Source organism: Gastrolobium bilobum, unplaced genomic scaffold (genome assembly GCF_033153095.1).
Source record: "Gastrolobium bilobum isolate Gb01-03AN ecotype WA unplaced genomic scaffold, APGP_CSIRO_Gbil_v1 utg9368, whole genome shotgun sequence".
NCBI classification, from domain to species: domain Eukaryota; kingdom Viridiplantae; phylum Streptophyta; class Magnoliopsida; order Fabales; family Fabaceae; genus Gastrolobium; species Gastrolobium bilobum.
The window spans coordinates 191,189-209,408 of NW_026898673.1; the positions used below are offsets into that span (position 1 = coordinate 191,189).

General features: G+C 33.2%; 3 protein-coding genes across 3 annotated transcripts; all 3 read left to right on the forward strand.

Annotated features, from left to right (window-relative positions):
* The first annotated feature begins 289 nt into the window (after nucleotides 1–289).
* Nucleotides 290–2,263, forward strand: LOC133318214 (protein IQ-DOMAIN 19-like). The gene is made up of 4 exons (XM_061520206.1): nucleotides 290–730; nucleotides 827–1,060; nucleotides 1,409–2,095; nucleotides 2,243–2,263. Exons 1-4 carry the CDS (start codon nucleotides 290–292, stop codon nucleotides 2,261–2,263), a joined length of 1,383 nt encoding a protein of 460 aa, XP_061376190.1.
* A 5,371-nt stretch (nucleotides 2,264–7,634) lies between these two features.
* On the forward strand, nucleotides 7,635–9,452 carry LOC133318215 (leucine-rich repeat extensin-like protein 6). The gene is made up of 2 exons (XM_061520207.1): nucleotides 7,635–7,681; nucleotides 8,234–9,452. Exons 1-2 carry the CDS (start codon nucleotides 7,635–7,637, stop codon nucleotides 9,450–9,452), a joined length of 1,266 nt encoding a protein of 421 aa, XP_061376191.1.
* A 4,962-nt stretch (nucleotides 9,453–14,414) lies between these two features.
* Nucleotides 14,415–16,312, forward strand: LOC133318217 (small ribosomal subunit protein eS1-like). Its single transcript, XM_061520209.1, has 3 exons — nucleotides 14,415–14,519; nucleotides 15,739–15,942; nucleotides 16,229–16,312. Exons 1-3 carry the CDS (start codon nucleotides 14,415–14,417, stop codon nucleotides 16,310–16,312), a joined length of 393 nt encoding a protein of 130 aa, XP_061376193.1.
* Nucleotides 16,313–18,220: the final 1,908 nt, after the last annotated feature.

Genomic DNA, 18,220 nt, shown 5'->3' on the forward strand with positions numbered 1-18,220 from the left:
TGGCAAGTGGCTTATAAAGGGAGTTTCCTCTTTGCTTCATTCCTTACCTAATTACGTGGCAAAGAGACCCAAACATACTCTGAAAATGGTGGTTAGTATTTAGTAAAGAAAAGATGTAATGAGACAGTGAGTTTAGGCTGTCAAATAATGTTATCTATTTTTAATCAGGGGACCCTAGTATTGAAAGCAACTTATCAAGTATAGACATGAAGAGATCTACAAATCATTTTGTTACTTTCTTCAAAGTTGTTGCTACTATCAATGTCAGCTTACTAGGTGTTTGAAAGAGATGGGGAGGACAAGCAAATGGCTTAAAAACTTCTTGACAGGGAAGAAAGACAAGGAAAAATCTGCAACTAACCTGAATTCTTCAAATGGAACAGAAAATCCAACTACTCCAATTTCAACAACCCCAAAGGAGAAAAAGAGATGGAGTTTTAGAAGATCATCAGCCACAGCCACACCACCAACAGCTTCAAAGGAATTGAATTCTGTAGAATCAAATGCCACTGCTTCACAGACAGTGCAAGCTGCCACGGATGCTCAGAATGAGCAAAGAAAGCATGCCATGGCTGTGGCTGCTGCTACAGCAGCAGCAGCTGATGCAGCAGTGGCAGCTGCACAAGCTGTAGCTGCTGTGATCCGCTTGACTTCTGGTTCCAATGGAACATCTAGAAGTATTGAAGAAGATGCAGCCATTAAAATCCAATCCGTCTTTCGGTCCCACTTGGTATGTAACTTTCATTGAAGCTAGTTTTCTCTTTCATTCTCAAAGGGAATGTACTGGTATGTGAGTATGTGATATATGTCAATGTTTCTGTGACAGGCAAGAAAAGCATTGTGTGCTCTGAGAGGACTAGTGAAATTGCAGGCACTGGTAAGGGGTCACTTGGTGAGGAAACAGGCCAAGGCAACACTGAGATGCATGCAGGCTTTGGTGACAGCACAAGCCAGAGCTCGTGCTCAGAGGATCCGAATGGTGACAGAAGGAAAGGCTAATCAAAATCAATCAACGCAGAGAAACACTACTGAGGACAATTTAATCAGGCATATGTATAATGTCAGTACCATAACTGCTCCCTATAATCTTTTGATAATAATATGATGGTTGAAATTTTCTGCATTGATGTCATTCACATGATGGGAAATTATATGAGGAATTAAAAGATTTGTTTATTTGCAGAGTCTTTTCATTTCCAGTCTGATACAGAAATCATGTTAAATTTCATTTTGAATTAATTGGTAATGCATTCTACTAAGAGCCACTGTCTCACTGACATTAACAAACAAACTTGCTAATAAATTCAATTCATGCCAAGAAAATTGCTTCTTTTGTTTAAATTTCTTGCAAAAGTCAAAGAAAAATATGGTGAATCTTTGATATGAAATGTGGGTTCTGTGCATGTAGGAAATGGATAGAGGTTTGGAGGACAACATCAAGATTGTGGAGATGGATGTTTGTGAATCAAAAGGTGACTCTAGAAGCAGAAGCAGCAGTACATATAGTCATGGACATAATGAACAGTCTAACCATAGATTTTCAACACACTATTCAACAAATGGTTCATATTCAAAGGAAGAAAACTACAAGGTATCACCAACACAATCAGCTTTGACAGAGTTGACTCCAAGAGCCAGCAGTGGCCATTTTGAGGACTGCTTCAGTACAGCACAGAGCAGCCCCCATTACTATTCTGCAGTATCTAGAGCAGATGATTCAAAGCATCCCTTTGCTTTCCCTACGCCATCCTATGCAGAATCTATGTCCTATGACTATCCTTTGTTCCCAAATTACATGGCTAACACAGAATCATCAAGGGCTAAAGTCAGATCACATAGTGCACCAAAACAAAGGCCAGATTCATATGAGAGGCAACCCAGCAGAAGAAGAGTTTCAGTGGAAGGAAGAAATGTCCCAAGGCCAGTGAGGATGCAAAGGTCATCTTCACATGTGGGTGCCACTGCACAGAATTACCAATATCCTTGGTCAATCAAGCTTGACAGATCCGCAGTTTCACTCAAAGACAGCGAGTGTGGCTCTACAAGTACAGTGCTCACAAACACTAATTACTGCAGATCGCTTGTTGCTTATGACGTAAGTACTCACCATTCTTGTACTACAAGTTTCTATCATATAGCTGAATGCAACAGAAAAACAAGAACAATATTTCATAGAAATTATGTCTGAAAAAAGAAGAAGGATAAGTTAATCATGTTTAACCATTGCATGCTTTGATTGCAGCCACATGGAGATAGGTACTGAGAGTGCACCTTGTGCTACACCAAATAGCAGGAACACAAAAAATCTAGAAGGGTTTCAGGTTGCTCTGTTCTTTCTTCTCCTTTCAAAACATGGGGTAAGTTATATTTATAAACTTTACAAACTACTATATGTATTTCGGGAAATGCATTCCTAACCGAGTCTATTCCCGAGAATATATAATTAAGTTTGTAAACAAAAAGTTTGTATTTTTCCTCAAAACATATAAATAAAATTCTGGTTTTACAATATAGAGTTATTGCAAGGGATTTATTTAAGTCCAACTTTTGTAGAGTTTTTTCTTCATATATATTCATTGTTAGCCATGTCTTTGGATTATTACTTTGTGAGAAGTCATTGTAATGGTTTATGGTCTGTATAAATTTTACCAAGTGAGATATTTCTTAACAGCAGTGCTTTGCCAAGGAGTATTTTCTTTTCTTTTCTTTGATCTCTTTCTATCTTTCTCTCTTTTATGTTGCTTTTTTTGTGTGAAGAAAATAGAGTAAAGACGGAAGGAAACGTTATACTCATTCATGAATTATATATAGAGGTGAAAGAGATATCATATCATCTAGAATTTGGAATACAAGTAGAGAATATAGGACCTTTGTTTGAACCAAGCTCAAGTGATTGTCTAGCTATGACAAAAAACCAACAAAATGCACTTTTGTAATTGGTCGAGATTGCCGTCAACATTAATCACTTATGTTAGGTTTGAATATTAATCGAAGACATACATGGTCTACACAAAGAAAATAAGCACATATTTTGATAATAAGGTCATCAAAACATAAAGCAGTATTAAATTTCATAATTGATAGTCACAATAAAAAGAAAAAGTTATTAATGCTTAACTCTGCACGTTATCGTTCAGTCCGTTAAGGTAACGCTAGCATTACTTCAATAACAATCCATTAGATCTCCAAAAAAAATAAAAAGAAATAACAATCCATTAATTTTGACACATCAGTGGTTTTTTTTCTCTCTCTCTCTCTCTCCCTCTCTTTCTCTTTTAATTTCTGCACATACCAAGAACAACCTTAATGCAGCATTGGCCTAAGCTATAAAGAAAACATGTCTAATTAAGTTAATTATAATAGATCACGGTTCTGTGATATCCATAATGGCAATAAAATAATGAGAATTGGGCTACCTCAATCAATAATAATAATTATAATAATATTTCATAAAGGCCGTTGAATGCTTGTATATTGGTCTTTAAGGCCCAAGTAGTTTTGTATCAATTTTCCAGCTTGACAATTTGCAGTTATGTTGAGTCCATCGTTGTTTCAAATTCCCTAATCAAATAAAGCAATTCAGGGTGTTAAAATTGCGAGCCCGTATCATAGTCAAATAAAGCAATTCAGGGCATGAAGTATTCTGATTAATAAACCACAAGAATTCCTTGATCATCTCTGAAAATGACATCATTAGCATGAATAATTAATCAAACAAAAGTAACAAATTAGGACCTTAATTAATTTTGTAACATCTCAGGCGCTGACGAAGGCGGGGAGTGATCGCCGATGCGAAAGGACATGAACAAAGAGCTCCTGACAGGCTTCCAGCGGTGGTTACATAAGCGAATGAATCGAATCGACACCCGAAAGAGAGGGATTGTAACAGCCCCAAACCCTGTAGCATGATATTGTCCGCTTTGCCCCGCGCACAAGCACCGAGCTCACGGTTTTGTTTCTTGGGACACCCCACAAAAGGCCTCACACTAGAAGAGGTATCTACACCCTTATAAGGCATGCTTCGTTCCCCTCTCCAACCGATGTGGGACATTACATCCTCCCCCACTGGGAATACAGCGTCCCCGCTATACACACCGGTCCAGGGCCAGGCTTTGATACCAAATGTAACAGCCCCAAACCCCTGTAGCATGATATTGTCCGCTTTGCCCCATGCACAAGCACCGTCGAGCTCACGGTTTTGTTTCTTGGGACACCCCACAAAGGCCTCACACTAGAAGAGGTATCCACACCCTTATAAGGCATGCTTCGTTCCCCTCTCCAACCGATGTGGGACATTACAGGGATTCCAAAGACTGTGCAGGTATGAGAGACTGTACAGTTTGGGATAAGTTATAAGAATTAATTGGTACTACCTATACTAACAAGATACATCTGCTTTTTGGTAGCCCGGAACGGAAGAACTCCATAGTTAAGCGTGCTTGACTTGGAGCAATTCTAGGATGGGTGACCTCTTGGAAAGTTTCCCAGGAAGTTTGCGAGTGAGAAAAAAGCACACTAAAAAGTCTCGTGTTAGTATGTGGGGATAGTCGTTGTTGATTCTTGATGCGGCCGGGCGTTACAAATTTCAAGGAATTAAAGGGTAATATTCATGGGAAAATTGTTTGTTCTTTAAAAGGATGTAAGTTGTATCCTTTTTATTTTTTTACTCTATGTACTTCTGGTAGTACATAGTTATAACATGAAATTTTTTTTTTCTCTCCTCAGTCAAATCAGTTGACGTTAAAAGTGAAAAAAAATCTTTTTATGTTATAATTATGTACTTACGAGAGTATATAAAGTAAAAAATTAAAATGATATAACTTCCGTCTTTAAAAAATTGACAGAAAGGAAACCCATATATCATATGAATTTTATTTTATTTTTCACTGTGACATGATTACCAAGAATACAAAAACGGCATACACCTCTGCTAACACCATCAAAATTAACTAATGCAATGTACAAACAAAAACCCTTACCACAAGGTGCTTGAGTGTTGCAAACCCCAAGAAAGAAGTGGAGTGAAAATCGAATTTTTTAATATCCTTTGTTTTATGGTGTGAAAATTGAAACGGTAATAAACGGTTTCACACTTGTGCAACAAAAATTCAATATGGTAGCAAATGATGGTAGCTAAGGAAAAGAATATATGGTAGTGAGAGTATGTACTGGTCGATCCTTTTCAATACTATTTTTGTGAAGGATTTAAAACTTTAGTCTGGGACCCATTTTAAATTGAACTAGTCACGAAACGATAAATCGATTGAAATATCTCTAAAAAAAACTTGATATGGTTGAAAATGGAGTGCAATTTACTTATGAATTTTATAATTCTCATGTTGAATGAGAATATAAATCTTATATTGTAGAGATAAAAATTATGTGGGATCCATATGTTAAAAAAAATTATATGTAAGACTCGTGTCAGCACGGAAATCAAAGGATCATGTTAAATGAGAATTATAAAACCCTTTATTTATACTCCCCTAAAAGATTTTGACAAATTCTTGTATATAACATACAAGTTAGTAGAAAGTTTCTTACACTATCTACCAACTAATAATGTGTAAAAATTAAGTCAACAAAAAAAAAAAAAATCAAAATATGTGAAAATCAAAATATTTTCATCTGACTTTATTCACTTCCCATCTTAGTTTTCTTTTTCCTTTTTTCAATTTTTCACCTAAACTCAGAGAACGACAACCTTATGCCTACCGAACTTTCGTACCCTTTCCGGAGTAGCTTGATTTTATAAAATTCTTTCATTTACAATTGCTTAATGACATATGTTTTATTGAAAAAAATTTAAAAGGAAAAATTCTTTGATGATATAGCTGACATCGTGTAGCTCGTGTTTTACTTAGTCTAAGTAGTTTGGTTATGGAACGTATTGACTTCAGCGAAGAGACATTCTAGAAAACCAATAGCAATACGCCTGGTTTTCTACTATCGCCCTTATTTTACCCTTGGTTGTCCAAAACTATTTATACGTGTTATATATGGTTATACACTTAATTATACCCTCGTATCTACGTTTCACCAAACAATAGCATTTTACACTTGATACATTGGCCCCTTCTGTCCTCATACATTTTAAAGGGTATTATTTGAGATGATGAATTATTGAATGGCAATTTAACATAAGTAGCACTCACTGTAATCCTCCTAAATATTGTTTTATATAAATAACACTATTCACTATATACTTGGCTCTCTTGTGCTTATCCTTTTCTTCTAAGCTTCAAATACAATATTCCCTCTCTTTTTTCTTAATAAAATAAAACGATGAAGAAATGATCTTCCTTGGCTATCATGTGGTGTTTGACTTTGATCGGCTTTCTATCCTTTCTTTACATTAAGTTTCCTATTACAAGTGGGAGAAAATTAAACAGGTTTCATATCACAAGAAAACGATTTCCTTAAAGAATATTTATTTTCTTAAATTTCAAGCATGCTTGAATAGACCCATGTAGCTAAGCTTTTTCTGTCCTTGAATCTTATTACCTACTCTACCGTCTTTAGGGCTCGTTCGTATTGCCTTCTCAAGAAAGTTCTTTTTATCACTTCCTTATTTTAAAAGTATTTTTTATAAAAGTTACAACTATTTAGTTTTTTAAAAAAAAATTTGATTTTTGAAAAAAATATTTGGCTTTTGACTTCTGCTTTTTGTTAAAGCTAAAATTTTTAGCTTCTGAAAAAAGTAAGTTTTTGACTTTTTTTATGACTTCTACTTTTTTTAGAAGCAGTCATCCAAACAGACTTTTTTCGAGAAGTGCTTTTTTTTTCTTAAAAAAAGCAGCTTTTAAAGAAAAAAAAGCCTATCCAAACAGGCTCTTAGTCTAACTTATTATGAAGACTTGGCTTCATTTCCCTGTTGTTTTGAAAGAAACTGAATTATAAAATTTTTAGTTTACGACACCACTATTTATGCCAGTTGAATTACATAAGGTGATCACATTGAATTTAACTAGGCAACTGAGGTAGAAAGTGCTACTCTAAATTCTAATTTGCTTGAGGAAGAAAATGAAAAGACTGAAAGATACTTGAACAACAAGGACGTATGGAATTGGAAAGCGTTAATTGGACGTCAAAATTATAGAAGTTCTAACCTTTCAACTTCATAGCTTTGCTTTCAGTCACATCATAACATTTGTTGAATTTTGGTACATATTGTGTCGAGTATTGTATCATCAGGGATTCTGTCAGATTTCTTTGCTCGTAGCCTCATAGCCTCATACTTCTATTACTTTTTTTTTTTTTTTTGAAAACAACATAGTTCTATTACTTCTAAAAGGAATATAACTAATCAATTATTTCTTTTGGGAAGCAAGTCACTATTAACATGAACTTGAGTTTAGAAACTACAATAATCTAGAGCAAACAGTTTATCTCTATTCCAATGTGAAATTATGTCCATTTGATGGGTCAATACAATCTAACGGATCATGAAAGTCAATTTGCTAAGTCGCATAGTCAAAAGGAATGCATATATTCGCTTATATAAATAAGCAAATATGGTAAAAACCGTGTTTTGGTGAGATCAGGCACCTTCCAGCCATCTACATGTAACAAACATCAGCATTGTTATCCTTTATAATGCATGCCAGTTCATAGCCATGATGTCATATAAAAAAATGTGTACACGGAATAAGAAAGAAACAACTAATACTTTGATGCTCGTGTCTTAAATTAGGAATACGGTCCTAGACATATATAGTGCTGTTATTCCATTTTGGCGCGTGGCTAAAGTTAAAACTCACGCCAAACCAATCATAGCTAACATTAAAACTTAATTTGAGACCTTTCTTTAAAGAGGGAGAAACTAGTAAAGGTCATTTGACCGAGTTGAATATATATAGAAGCATAATTATGTTATAGACATTCAATAAAAATACAAAAAACAGTGTACCAAAAAAATAGACAAAAGAAATTATAGAAAGCAACGAGATATATAAGTCACATGCTTCATTTTCCCAAAATAAAAGTCTAATACCAAAAGCTGATTAGATGTAATGCAGTCAGTTTAAATGTCACACCTAAAGAATTAGTCATTATTTTATTAGAACAATATCAATTTGCACCCACCAAACTTGCAAAAATACTCCAACATGCACCTTTATATAAACCCAAGTTCCCGTGACATAAAATCAGAAAAAAAACCAAACTCATCATCATTAATGGCCTCTCATTCTCCCAAAATAGGAGGCCCTTATCAATTTACTATACCATTCTGGGTTTCCCTCCTTATCATTCTAATCTCGATTAATCCCTCACACCAATCTGAACACTCATCCCCTCTCTCCCAACTAAATCCAAGGCTCTCCAAAGCTTACACAGCTCTCCAAGCATGGAAACACTCAATCACTTCTGACCCCAAGAACTTCACCTCCAATTGGTGTGGCCCTTATGTTTGCAACTACACTGGCATCTACTGTGCACCAGCCCCAGATGATTCACACATCCTTACAGTTGCTGGAATAGACCTAAACCATGGCAACATAGCTGGATCATTGCCAGAGGAACTTGGCCTCTTAACTGATCTAGCCCTTTTCCACATAAACTCCAATCGCTTCTGTGGTTCCCTCCCAAATAGCTTTAGCTACCTTCACCTTCTCCATGAGCTAGATATCAGCAACAACCAATTCTCAGGAACATTTCCTGAGGTTGTTCTTTGCCTCTCTTCACTAAAATTCTTGGATATCAGATTCAATGGGTTTCAAGGCAAAGTTCCTTCGAGCCTTTTCAACCTTAAACTCGATGCCCTTTTCATCAACAACAACAAATTTCAATTCTCTTTGCCTGAAAACTTTGGGAACATTCCTGCCTCTGTGGTTGTGTTTGCAAACAATGACCTCAGGGGTTGTATTCCATCAAGTTTGGCCAAAATGAAGGATACCCTTAACGAGATTATCATAATGAATAGTGGTATAAATGGTTGTTTGCCACCGGAAATAGGGAATTTGGACAAAGTCAGAGTGTTTGATGTGAGCATGAACAATCTGGTTGGAGAATTGCCTGAATCCATGGGAAGAATGAAGAGTTTGGAACAGTTAAATGTGGCGCATAACATGTTGTCTGGCACGATTCCAGAGAGTATATGCACACTGCCAAGGTTGGAGAACTTCACGTATTCATACAACTACTTCTGCACTGAATCACCATTGTGTCTCAAGTTGCCAGATAAGGATGATCGAAAGAATTGTATTCCTTATAGGCCATTGCAAAGGTCAACTCACGATTGTGCAGCTTTTTATGCTCATCCTGTTGATTGTACTTCGTTTGGTTGCTCCTTTAGAACTGCATCACCACCTCCACCTCCTCCTCCACCACCTCCTCCTCCACCTCCACCCCCGCCGCCACCACCACCTCCGCCTCCACCTCCGCCACCACCGCCTCCACCTCCGCCACCACCACCACCTCCTCCTCCGGCAGCTTACTACCACTATCTCTGATGATGTCTGAAAATAAAATTTTGTAATATTTTACCTTTTTTTCTATATTTATCATTTTTTTTAAAGATATGAAAGATCGCCTCAGTGAATATATATATAATAGAGTTGATTGGCATTTGGTCATACGTTTACCCTGTAAAAAAGAAAAAAGAAGAAAAAAAGGTGTAAATTTGGCTTTGTTTAAGGAGCCTTGTTTTGATATGAGAATATTTGGATTCTTCGTCTTCATCGTTGATAGAATAATCTTTATAATTTTATTACCTACGCATATATAAAAATAAGTGTTATTTATATTTTCTTTTTTTCTTTCTTTTCCTCACATAGCCACACATAAGTTCCATCCACTTTTATATATATAGAAGATAAAATTAGAAAATATTAATCCCTCATTATATATACGTGTTACTTTGTTAGTATTGTGGCTTACGAAAATAGGTTTTTTTTTTAATAAAAAGACTATAAATATATAGAACTCTTTTGGATGAACCTTTTTTCAGAAAAAAAACACTCCTTAAAAATTGTCTGTTTGGATGCATGCTTTAAAAAAAAAAATTATAAAAAAATCAAATACCTGTTTTTTTTTTTTTTTTTAAGTTAAACATTTTAGCTTTTAAAAAAAGCAGAGATCAAAAATCAAATATTTTTTTAAAAATCTAAATAATATTAGTTTTTGTAAAAAATATTTCTAAAATAAGCTACGTATAAAAAGTAATTTTTTTGGAAGCCAATCCAATCTTGGTCAAATAAGTTGAAAAGGAAATTTGAATTACATTGTTACTTTTTCATGTTTTTCCTTGCTGTAATTAATATCAACGGGGCAAAGGAAAAAACGGGTGAGAGTGATGGAGAACCGAATATTCATGATTGTCCAAATACTCGAGTCCAAACCATAATTTTAGAGGTGAAACTAAGGGGGCGTTTGGTACGCGGCATTTGGCCGGATTCTCGGGAAACTGAATTTTTCTAAATTTTAAATTTTCGAATATTATCGTAAACTGAATGTAAAAATCATATTTTTGAAAATTGAGATTCCCGGACAAATAAAAATTTCTCCTGTACCAAATGCCCCCTAACAGTATTTTTGCTATTTAAACAAATTCATCACTTGCCCAGTCAATGACAATGATTTAGTTTTATAACTTGAATTCATTGGATATAGTCCTTTAGTCCTTACCATTATTGATTGTCAAAATAATTTTGTTCTATATTCGAACTTACTAATTCAAATGCCATAGTTTAATTTGATTCTGATCAATTATTTCTAAAACTTACTAACGCGAGATACTGAGTCATGGAGCTAATATTATGTATTTTCATTCAACAACAGTATTGTGTTTTTTTTTAATGAATATGATATTCTTACAATATTTAATCTAATATTTTTACATTGTTCTTATCTATCTAAAATAGCAAGTAATTAGCACATTTTAATAGTTATCAATAAAGATATGAAATACTAATAGGTTATTGCATATAATTAATCAAGAGTGAAGTAGTAGAAATTGATTCAAAAAATTAATTCAGTTTTTTCTTTTTATGTTTTATAATCATTGTTGACATTTATAAAGAAGTGATTGCCTGCCGTATGGCTGAAGATTTAATAGCTTAATAAACTATATCACAAAAGCTATTTAGTTGGTTTTTGGTGTTCTTTAAAGTCATGGTTTGCATCAAAAGATTTTGGAGTGGAGATAAGTAGATTTTAATGATTATTTTTTGGGTTTAACGTTTCTTATATCATAAGAGATAAAATTATCTTTTATACGCATATAAATGTTTATGAGACCCATGAAAAAAGAAAAAAAAATATAAATCTTATATATTTTATGTATTTAAAAAATAATTTTATCTCATATAATATGAGAGCCGTTAAACTCTTATTTTTAACAAACGATGGAAAAGAGGAAAATAGAAATCGTCGGTGACAACTTTTCTCTTCTCAATTGCGAAAAGAAGGGACAGACTTAGGTGTTATAATTAAATTACAATTCTATCTACCTCTTTGTTTTACCTACTTTGTCAACCACAAGTGCAATATTAGATTTTCGTGGTAGGGAGGGAATGTTCCATTATATTTTATATTTAACCCTGTGGGTTGCTTTACTTGCTCATTCCAAAATGTGTAAATTTTTGTTTATAATGTTTAAATTTATTTGAGTGTCAATCTTTTTATTTATTTGTTATCAAGTTTATTTATTTATCTTAAAATAATTGTGTACGATTTGTAAAATAGAAAAAAAATAAAATAAATTTATTACACTGTAGTAAGGGTATTAAATATTTCATTTATTTATGTTTTCTTTTATATTCTACACAACCAAGTAAAAAAAAATTTCTTTTCTTTTATTTTCTCTTCATCTAAACAAAAGGAAGAAAAATATATTAGTATTTTTATTTCCTATTTTTTCATTTTTCTCTTTCCATCCAAACAAAGGATAAATTTAATGAATCTCACAACAAGTTCACAATCAAATTCATGAAATGAAAAAAAAAAATATAGATAAAATAAAAACTTGAAGGGATTAAAAATATGTTTTTCAAAGAAAAAATATTAAGGGATATTATTCAAAAAAAATATTGAAAAGCCATCGGCACTTCGCCATGTACATAATTGTGTTTTTTTTTTAAGAAAGAAGGAGCAGAGCCCAAACAACAATTGCTTTTCAATTATAAAAAATCTCAACCCATAAATTTTATCTTTTTAATCATAAAATAAACGTGTCGGTGTCCGACACATATTTTCACCTAAAAAAATATGTTGATGCTTCCTAAATTATAACTATGTGTTATCAGTAAGACATAGTTATAATATTAAAGTTTTTTTTTCTGTCATGTGATCAGTAGACAGCTTTTTGATAAAAGAGAAAAAAAATAACTTTTAAAATTATAACTAAATCTTATCGATAAAATATAATTGTAATTAGTTCCTGCAAAGTTTTTTGCTTTACAGAAGAAGTGATTTTGCCTTTTTATAATTGCTTTTTCGTGCGTAACTTTAATTTTTCATTTTAGAAACAACACAGAGAAGGGCTTCTTCAGACCCGTTGCACAGAAAGGGGGCTTACCTAGATGGGCCTAATAAAAATCAGATCAAGTGATAATGTGAACAGTTAAAGCCCAGTCCATAACCCTTGTTAATTATAATTTCTCTTCAAGGCCTCTAAGAGTCCGTTTGTTTGCACTTTTGAAAAAAGTAACTTTTACTCTTTTTTATTTTAGAAGTTCTTTTTACAAAAGTTAAAGTTATTTATATTTTTATAAAAATATTTAGATTTTGAAAAAAATATTTGACTTTTGACTTCTGCTTTTTTTAGAAGTTAAAATTTTTAGCTTCAGAAAAAAGTAGGTTTTTAACTTTTTTTGTGACTTCTACTTTTTTTAAAAGCAGACATCCAAACGAACTAAAAATGAAAAGTAATTTTTTTCAAAAAAAAAAAGTAACTTCTGGAGAAAAAAAGGTTCATCCAAACGAGCCCTAAGCAGAAAAAAAAGCCAAGCGAAGGTCCAGGTCCATGTAATGTTGATTTCAGAAAAACCCTACCTACACATGAAATCAAAAGCGGTGGCAACCAACCAGTGTTGAAGATAGCTGTTATTACCTTTTTCGAACGAATTTTTTTAAAAGTTATTTTATGTTTGGATGAATCATATAAAATATATTTCTAAATAAAAATATTTAAATATTAAAATTAATAAGTATGTTTTTTATATATAAAATTATTGAATATGTAATAGTAATAGTGGTAATGGATGGGTGGAATTGAGGTAAAATTGAATTTTTAAATTCTGTTTTTTCTAAAAATAAGGAATTTGACTTTTAAAAAAAGCATCATTTTATTTATTTTTTTAGTTTATGCCTTCTTTAGAATTTAGTATCCACATTCAAGCGCATTTCAGGGAAGATGTAGTAGAAGAGAAATTTTTTATGCCCGAAAATCATGATTTTTAAGAATATATGAAAAAATCACTTTTTTTTGGAAATGTAATCAAAAAATTATTTGGTAAGTTAAAATATCACCGAGATTTTATTCCCAAAAAAATGTAAAATTTTTCTAACATATGGGATTTCAAGAACATCACTCTTTTGATGGTATTCTTGGATAACATTTTGAAATAAAATTGTATACAGAATGTAGGTAAATAAGATTATCACTATTACTTTCTTGAGAATCTCAAAAAAAAATTTCCTACCAAACCCCCTTTATTGTTTTTTTAAGAAAAAAATATTTGCCTTTTTAAAAGATGATCAATTAAAACTAATATTTTTTATTTAGTATTTAAATTAAAAAAATCTTCCACTTTTTTTCTATAAAATTTATAAGGAAAAATGTTTGTCTTTTTAAAGGATATAATTTTATGTCATTTTAGATTTTAACCGTTGATTTTCTTCAATCAACGATTATAATTTATTGCAAATTAATAATTAATTAATAAGTTTAACTCACTAAATCATAACCGTTGATTGAGGAAAATCTATAATTAGATCTAAAATGACACAGTTATTTCCTTTTAAAAGAATGAATATTTTTCTCAAATTTATACATGTATCTCTTTCTCTCACCTGTAAATAATTTAAAAGGTAGGATATTGTGTTTACCAAAAAAAAAAAAAGGTAGGATATTGTAACAACCAATTAAAATTTTATCAATGTTACTACCAATCAATTTCACCATTAGATCGATTATGTTGATCAAACAGTTACATTTATTTTCATCTTTACATTAAATATGGAGAATCATAACCAAGGTGAGAATAAATATAAAGTATTAAATATGGAGAATCATAACCATACGTTGGATCAACAAAATCACAACCAACATTAACATCAACAACGCCTTTATCCCAAATTCAACAAAATCACAACCAATTAAAATTATTATCAATGTTATTACCAATCAATTTTACCGTTAAATCGATTATGTTGATCAAACGGTTACATTTATTTTTATCTTTACATTAAATATGGAGAATCACAACTTCACTTTGAGAATGTTCTGCATTGGATTTACCAAGAGGAGAAGTAACCAGGTGAAGAGTGATGGAAATCGACAATCACACAAAATCAAGAAAACAGAAAAAGAGATAAGAGTAGAGAGATTGACATGACGATTTACCCCGGTTCACCCAATTAAGGCTACTTTCAGCTTGTCTGTACTATATTCTCCTCACCGCCACTCGTTACAAGTCACTCGGTTTACAAAGAAAATGTAAATAGGATTAGAAAATCCTAACAGCAGCTATTCATGGGCCCAAGCCAATGACAGGGAGCTTTTCAAAAATTTAAAGCCAACCAATATCACCAAAGTCAGAATAGGCAATGGTGATTATATTTCAATCAAAGGAAAGGGGACTGTTGCAATAACAAGTTGCTCAGGTACAAAGTTTATTCCTGATGTCCTTTTTGTACTCGAAATTCAACAAAATCTGTTGAGTGTTGGCCAATTGATTGAAAAAGGATTTAAAGTACTTTTCGAAAATATAGTTTGTCTCATTCACGATGAGAATGGAAAGGAAATCATCAAAGCAAAAATGAGAGGCAAGAGTTTCTCATTTGAACCAATCAAGGAGGATTTCCACAGAGGAGAATGTGACTGAGACTTGGCACAAGAGACTAGGCCATTGTCACCTCTCAAATATGTTGTTGATGAAGAAGAAGGAGCTGTCAAATGATTTACCAACCTTTACAGATTATTTTGCAAAATTGTAATGCCTTTCAATTTGGCAAACAAAACAGAAATCCATTTCCTAAGTCAAGTTGGAGAGCCTTCAATAAGCTGCAGGTGATCCACTCAGATGTTTATTTTCATGAAGATAAGAAGTGGAACTGGACACAAGCACAAGAGGCATCCATGAGTAAGCAGAAATCAAGTCCTCTCATCCAAATAAGCAAAGAGCAAGGAGTGGAACATTGGCAAGAAGAGTTAGAAGATGACCCACCAGACCCACCAATTCGTGGAACAAGGTTGCTGTCCAATATTTATCAAAAATGAAATGTAGCCATTTGTGCACCTGCAAGCAAATTTGCATCAATAAACTAGTACTTCATTTCTCAATTATATTTTTCATCTCCAAAACCAACACTTGGTATTGCATTCTAACTGTTGTGCTCCAAATTGAACTTAGTGATATCATTTCTTTATATCTGAATTTGACAATTGGAAAATGGGTTTTGCCTTGTTTTATGTGTCTGTATTTTTTTTATTTGATTTTTGTTGGAGAGGGGACTACTCTGATTTTTCCTCTATAATATTGCATATTAGTAATTAAAAATACACCTTTGACTTTCCAGATACGTAGGAAGATGCGGGAAATCATGATCAACCATGCAGCATCCTGTGATTTAAAGGAGCTCGTCCGCAAATTCTTTCCTGAGATGATTGGAAAAGAAATAGAGAAAGCTACATCAAGTATCTATCCCCTTCAGAATGTGTTCATTCGAAAAGTCAAGATCCTTAAAGCTCCTAAGTTTGATCTTGGAAAATTGATGGAGGTATTTTTTTTAAATAAAATATCACTTTTCATTTTTTTTCATAGTTTACACCTCGTGAAATATGTTCCATTATTTCCTTTACATCAATAGAACTTGGTTGTTTAGTCATTCGTACTGATACTGAGTTTTCATATTCTTCGATTCACTAGTTGATTAACTGAGCTAATTTCAGCTGTTTTAAAAAAAAAAAAAATTTAACTCTTGCCAATTAACATGTCTGGCATGCACGTGTTTATAACCTGATCTAGTGGATTGATGTGGTACATTTGCTGTTTGGTCCATGTAGGTCCATGGGGACCTCTCCAAAGATGTTGGTACTAAGGTAGACAGACAAGCTGATGAAACAATGGCTGAGGGAACCACCGCTTGATTTAGTGATAATGCATTTTAGTTTGTTTAGGTTTCCTGTTACTTTGTGTTTTTACTGAAAATTAAGTTTAAATTTGAGTCCAATTTTTTCGATGTAAGCCGAGTGAACCAGTTTTGTTTTGCCGTGCAGAAAACCTTTTTTGGTTAGCAATATATATCTGGATTTTGTTCAGAACCCTCACATTCAGATTTGCATGCTTTAAACGATACTGGCTTTTTGTTATTGTGTTTATTGTTACATTATTGACATGTTAATTTAGTTTGGCAAATTTCTAGTTTGTATATTAAAAATATAGCGTTTATTCACCAAAAAAAATAAATATATAGCGTTTAATAGACCCCAAATTTCCAAGTGTCATTCTTATTACGTTAAGCTTGCATAATTTCCCCTTTGTTAAAAGACGGAAATTCGACTCTCATTTGTTGTTAGTGTGATATATATATATATATATATATATATATATGGAGCATGATATTCTTATACCAGTGTAAGAGTTATAAGTTTTACACTCAATCTTGACCATTATCTAATGGCTCACATTACTAAAAAATTTGAGTCCTTACATATAAGTAAGATTAACGGATGTAATGTCCCACATCGGTTGGAGAGGGGAACGAAGCATGCCTTATATAAGGGTGTGGATACCTTTCCTTGTGGGAGGCCTTTTGAGGTAACCCAAAACGTAAAACCGTGAGTTCGACGGTGCTTGTGCGCGGGGCAAAGCGGACAATATCCTGCTACAGGGTTTGGGGCTGTTACATTTGGTATCAGAGCCTGACCCTGGACCGGTGTGTACAGCGGGGACGCTGTATTCCCAGTGGGGGATGATGTAATATCCCACATCGGTTAGAGAGGGGAACGAAGCATGCCTTATATAAGGGTGTGGATACCTTTCCTTGTGGGAGGCCTTTTGGGGTAACCCAAAACGTAAAACCGTGAGCTCGACGGTGCTTGTGCGCGGGGCAAAACGGACAATATCCTGCTACAGGGTTTGGGGCTGTTACAACGGACAAGATTGAGAGTGTAACTTACACTGGTATAAAATGATCCTGAACCTATATATATATATATATATATATATATATATATAGTGGCGGACCCACTTGCGGTCATAAAAATTTTCATTTCAATTTTTTTTTTTTTGGTTATAGGTCTTTATTTGTCTCTTGGTTCAATATATATATTTGAAGTAAATATCCTTTTAAGTTCCTAACAAAAAAACACAGTTCCCATTTTAGTTCCTTACAAAAAAAATTAGTCTCGAGGTCCCTATAAAATTTAAAGTGGATCAATTTAGTTAAAATCGTGGTCTCTTACAAATTCAAAAAAGACCTACATTAGTCCCTCAAAAAGACCAAAATGGGTCTACTTTGAATTTCATAGGGACTAGGTGACTAATTTTTTTTTATAATGAACTAAAGTGGGGGACCGAATTTTTTGTGAGGGATAAAAATGATATTTATTCTTATATTAGTTTTTTTTGGTGAGGGGGTATTCTTATATTAGTTAACAACGTAGCAACGTACGAAGATGATTAAAACAACGTAGCAACGCAAATTGATTACAGAAAAAACTTATTCTTCCTCCCCCGTCACGTACCCATTCTCATGCTCTCTTCATCCTTTGTTTCCTTTTTTATTTTTATAAAAAGAGAGGATTGATTGCAGGTCTGATATTCTCAAATAAGTTAATATCTAGAGACGAGGCCATATAGGTAGTGTTGACTTTTTTATTCATCACTATAAAATAGAATGATGATGTATGGATATACTGGAATATACTCTCATATTTGTTTTGGAGGATTGGTAAGATTTAGGGGGGAAATAATTGGTTAAATTATTGCCTGCAGCTTGTTATGAAAGCAATTAGATTATGAGCGGGTTCAAGCGTTGATTTAAATTTTCTTTA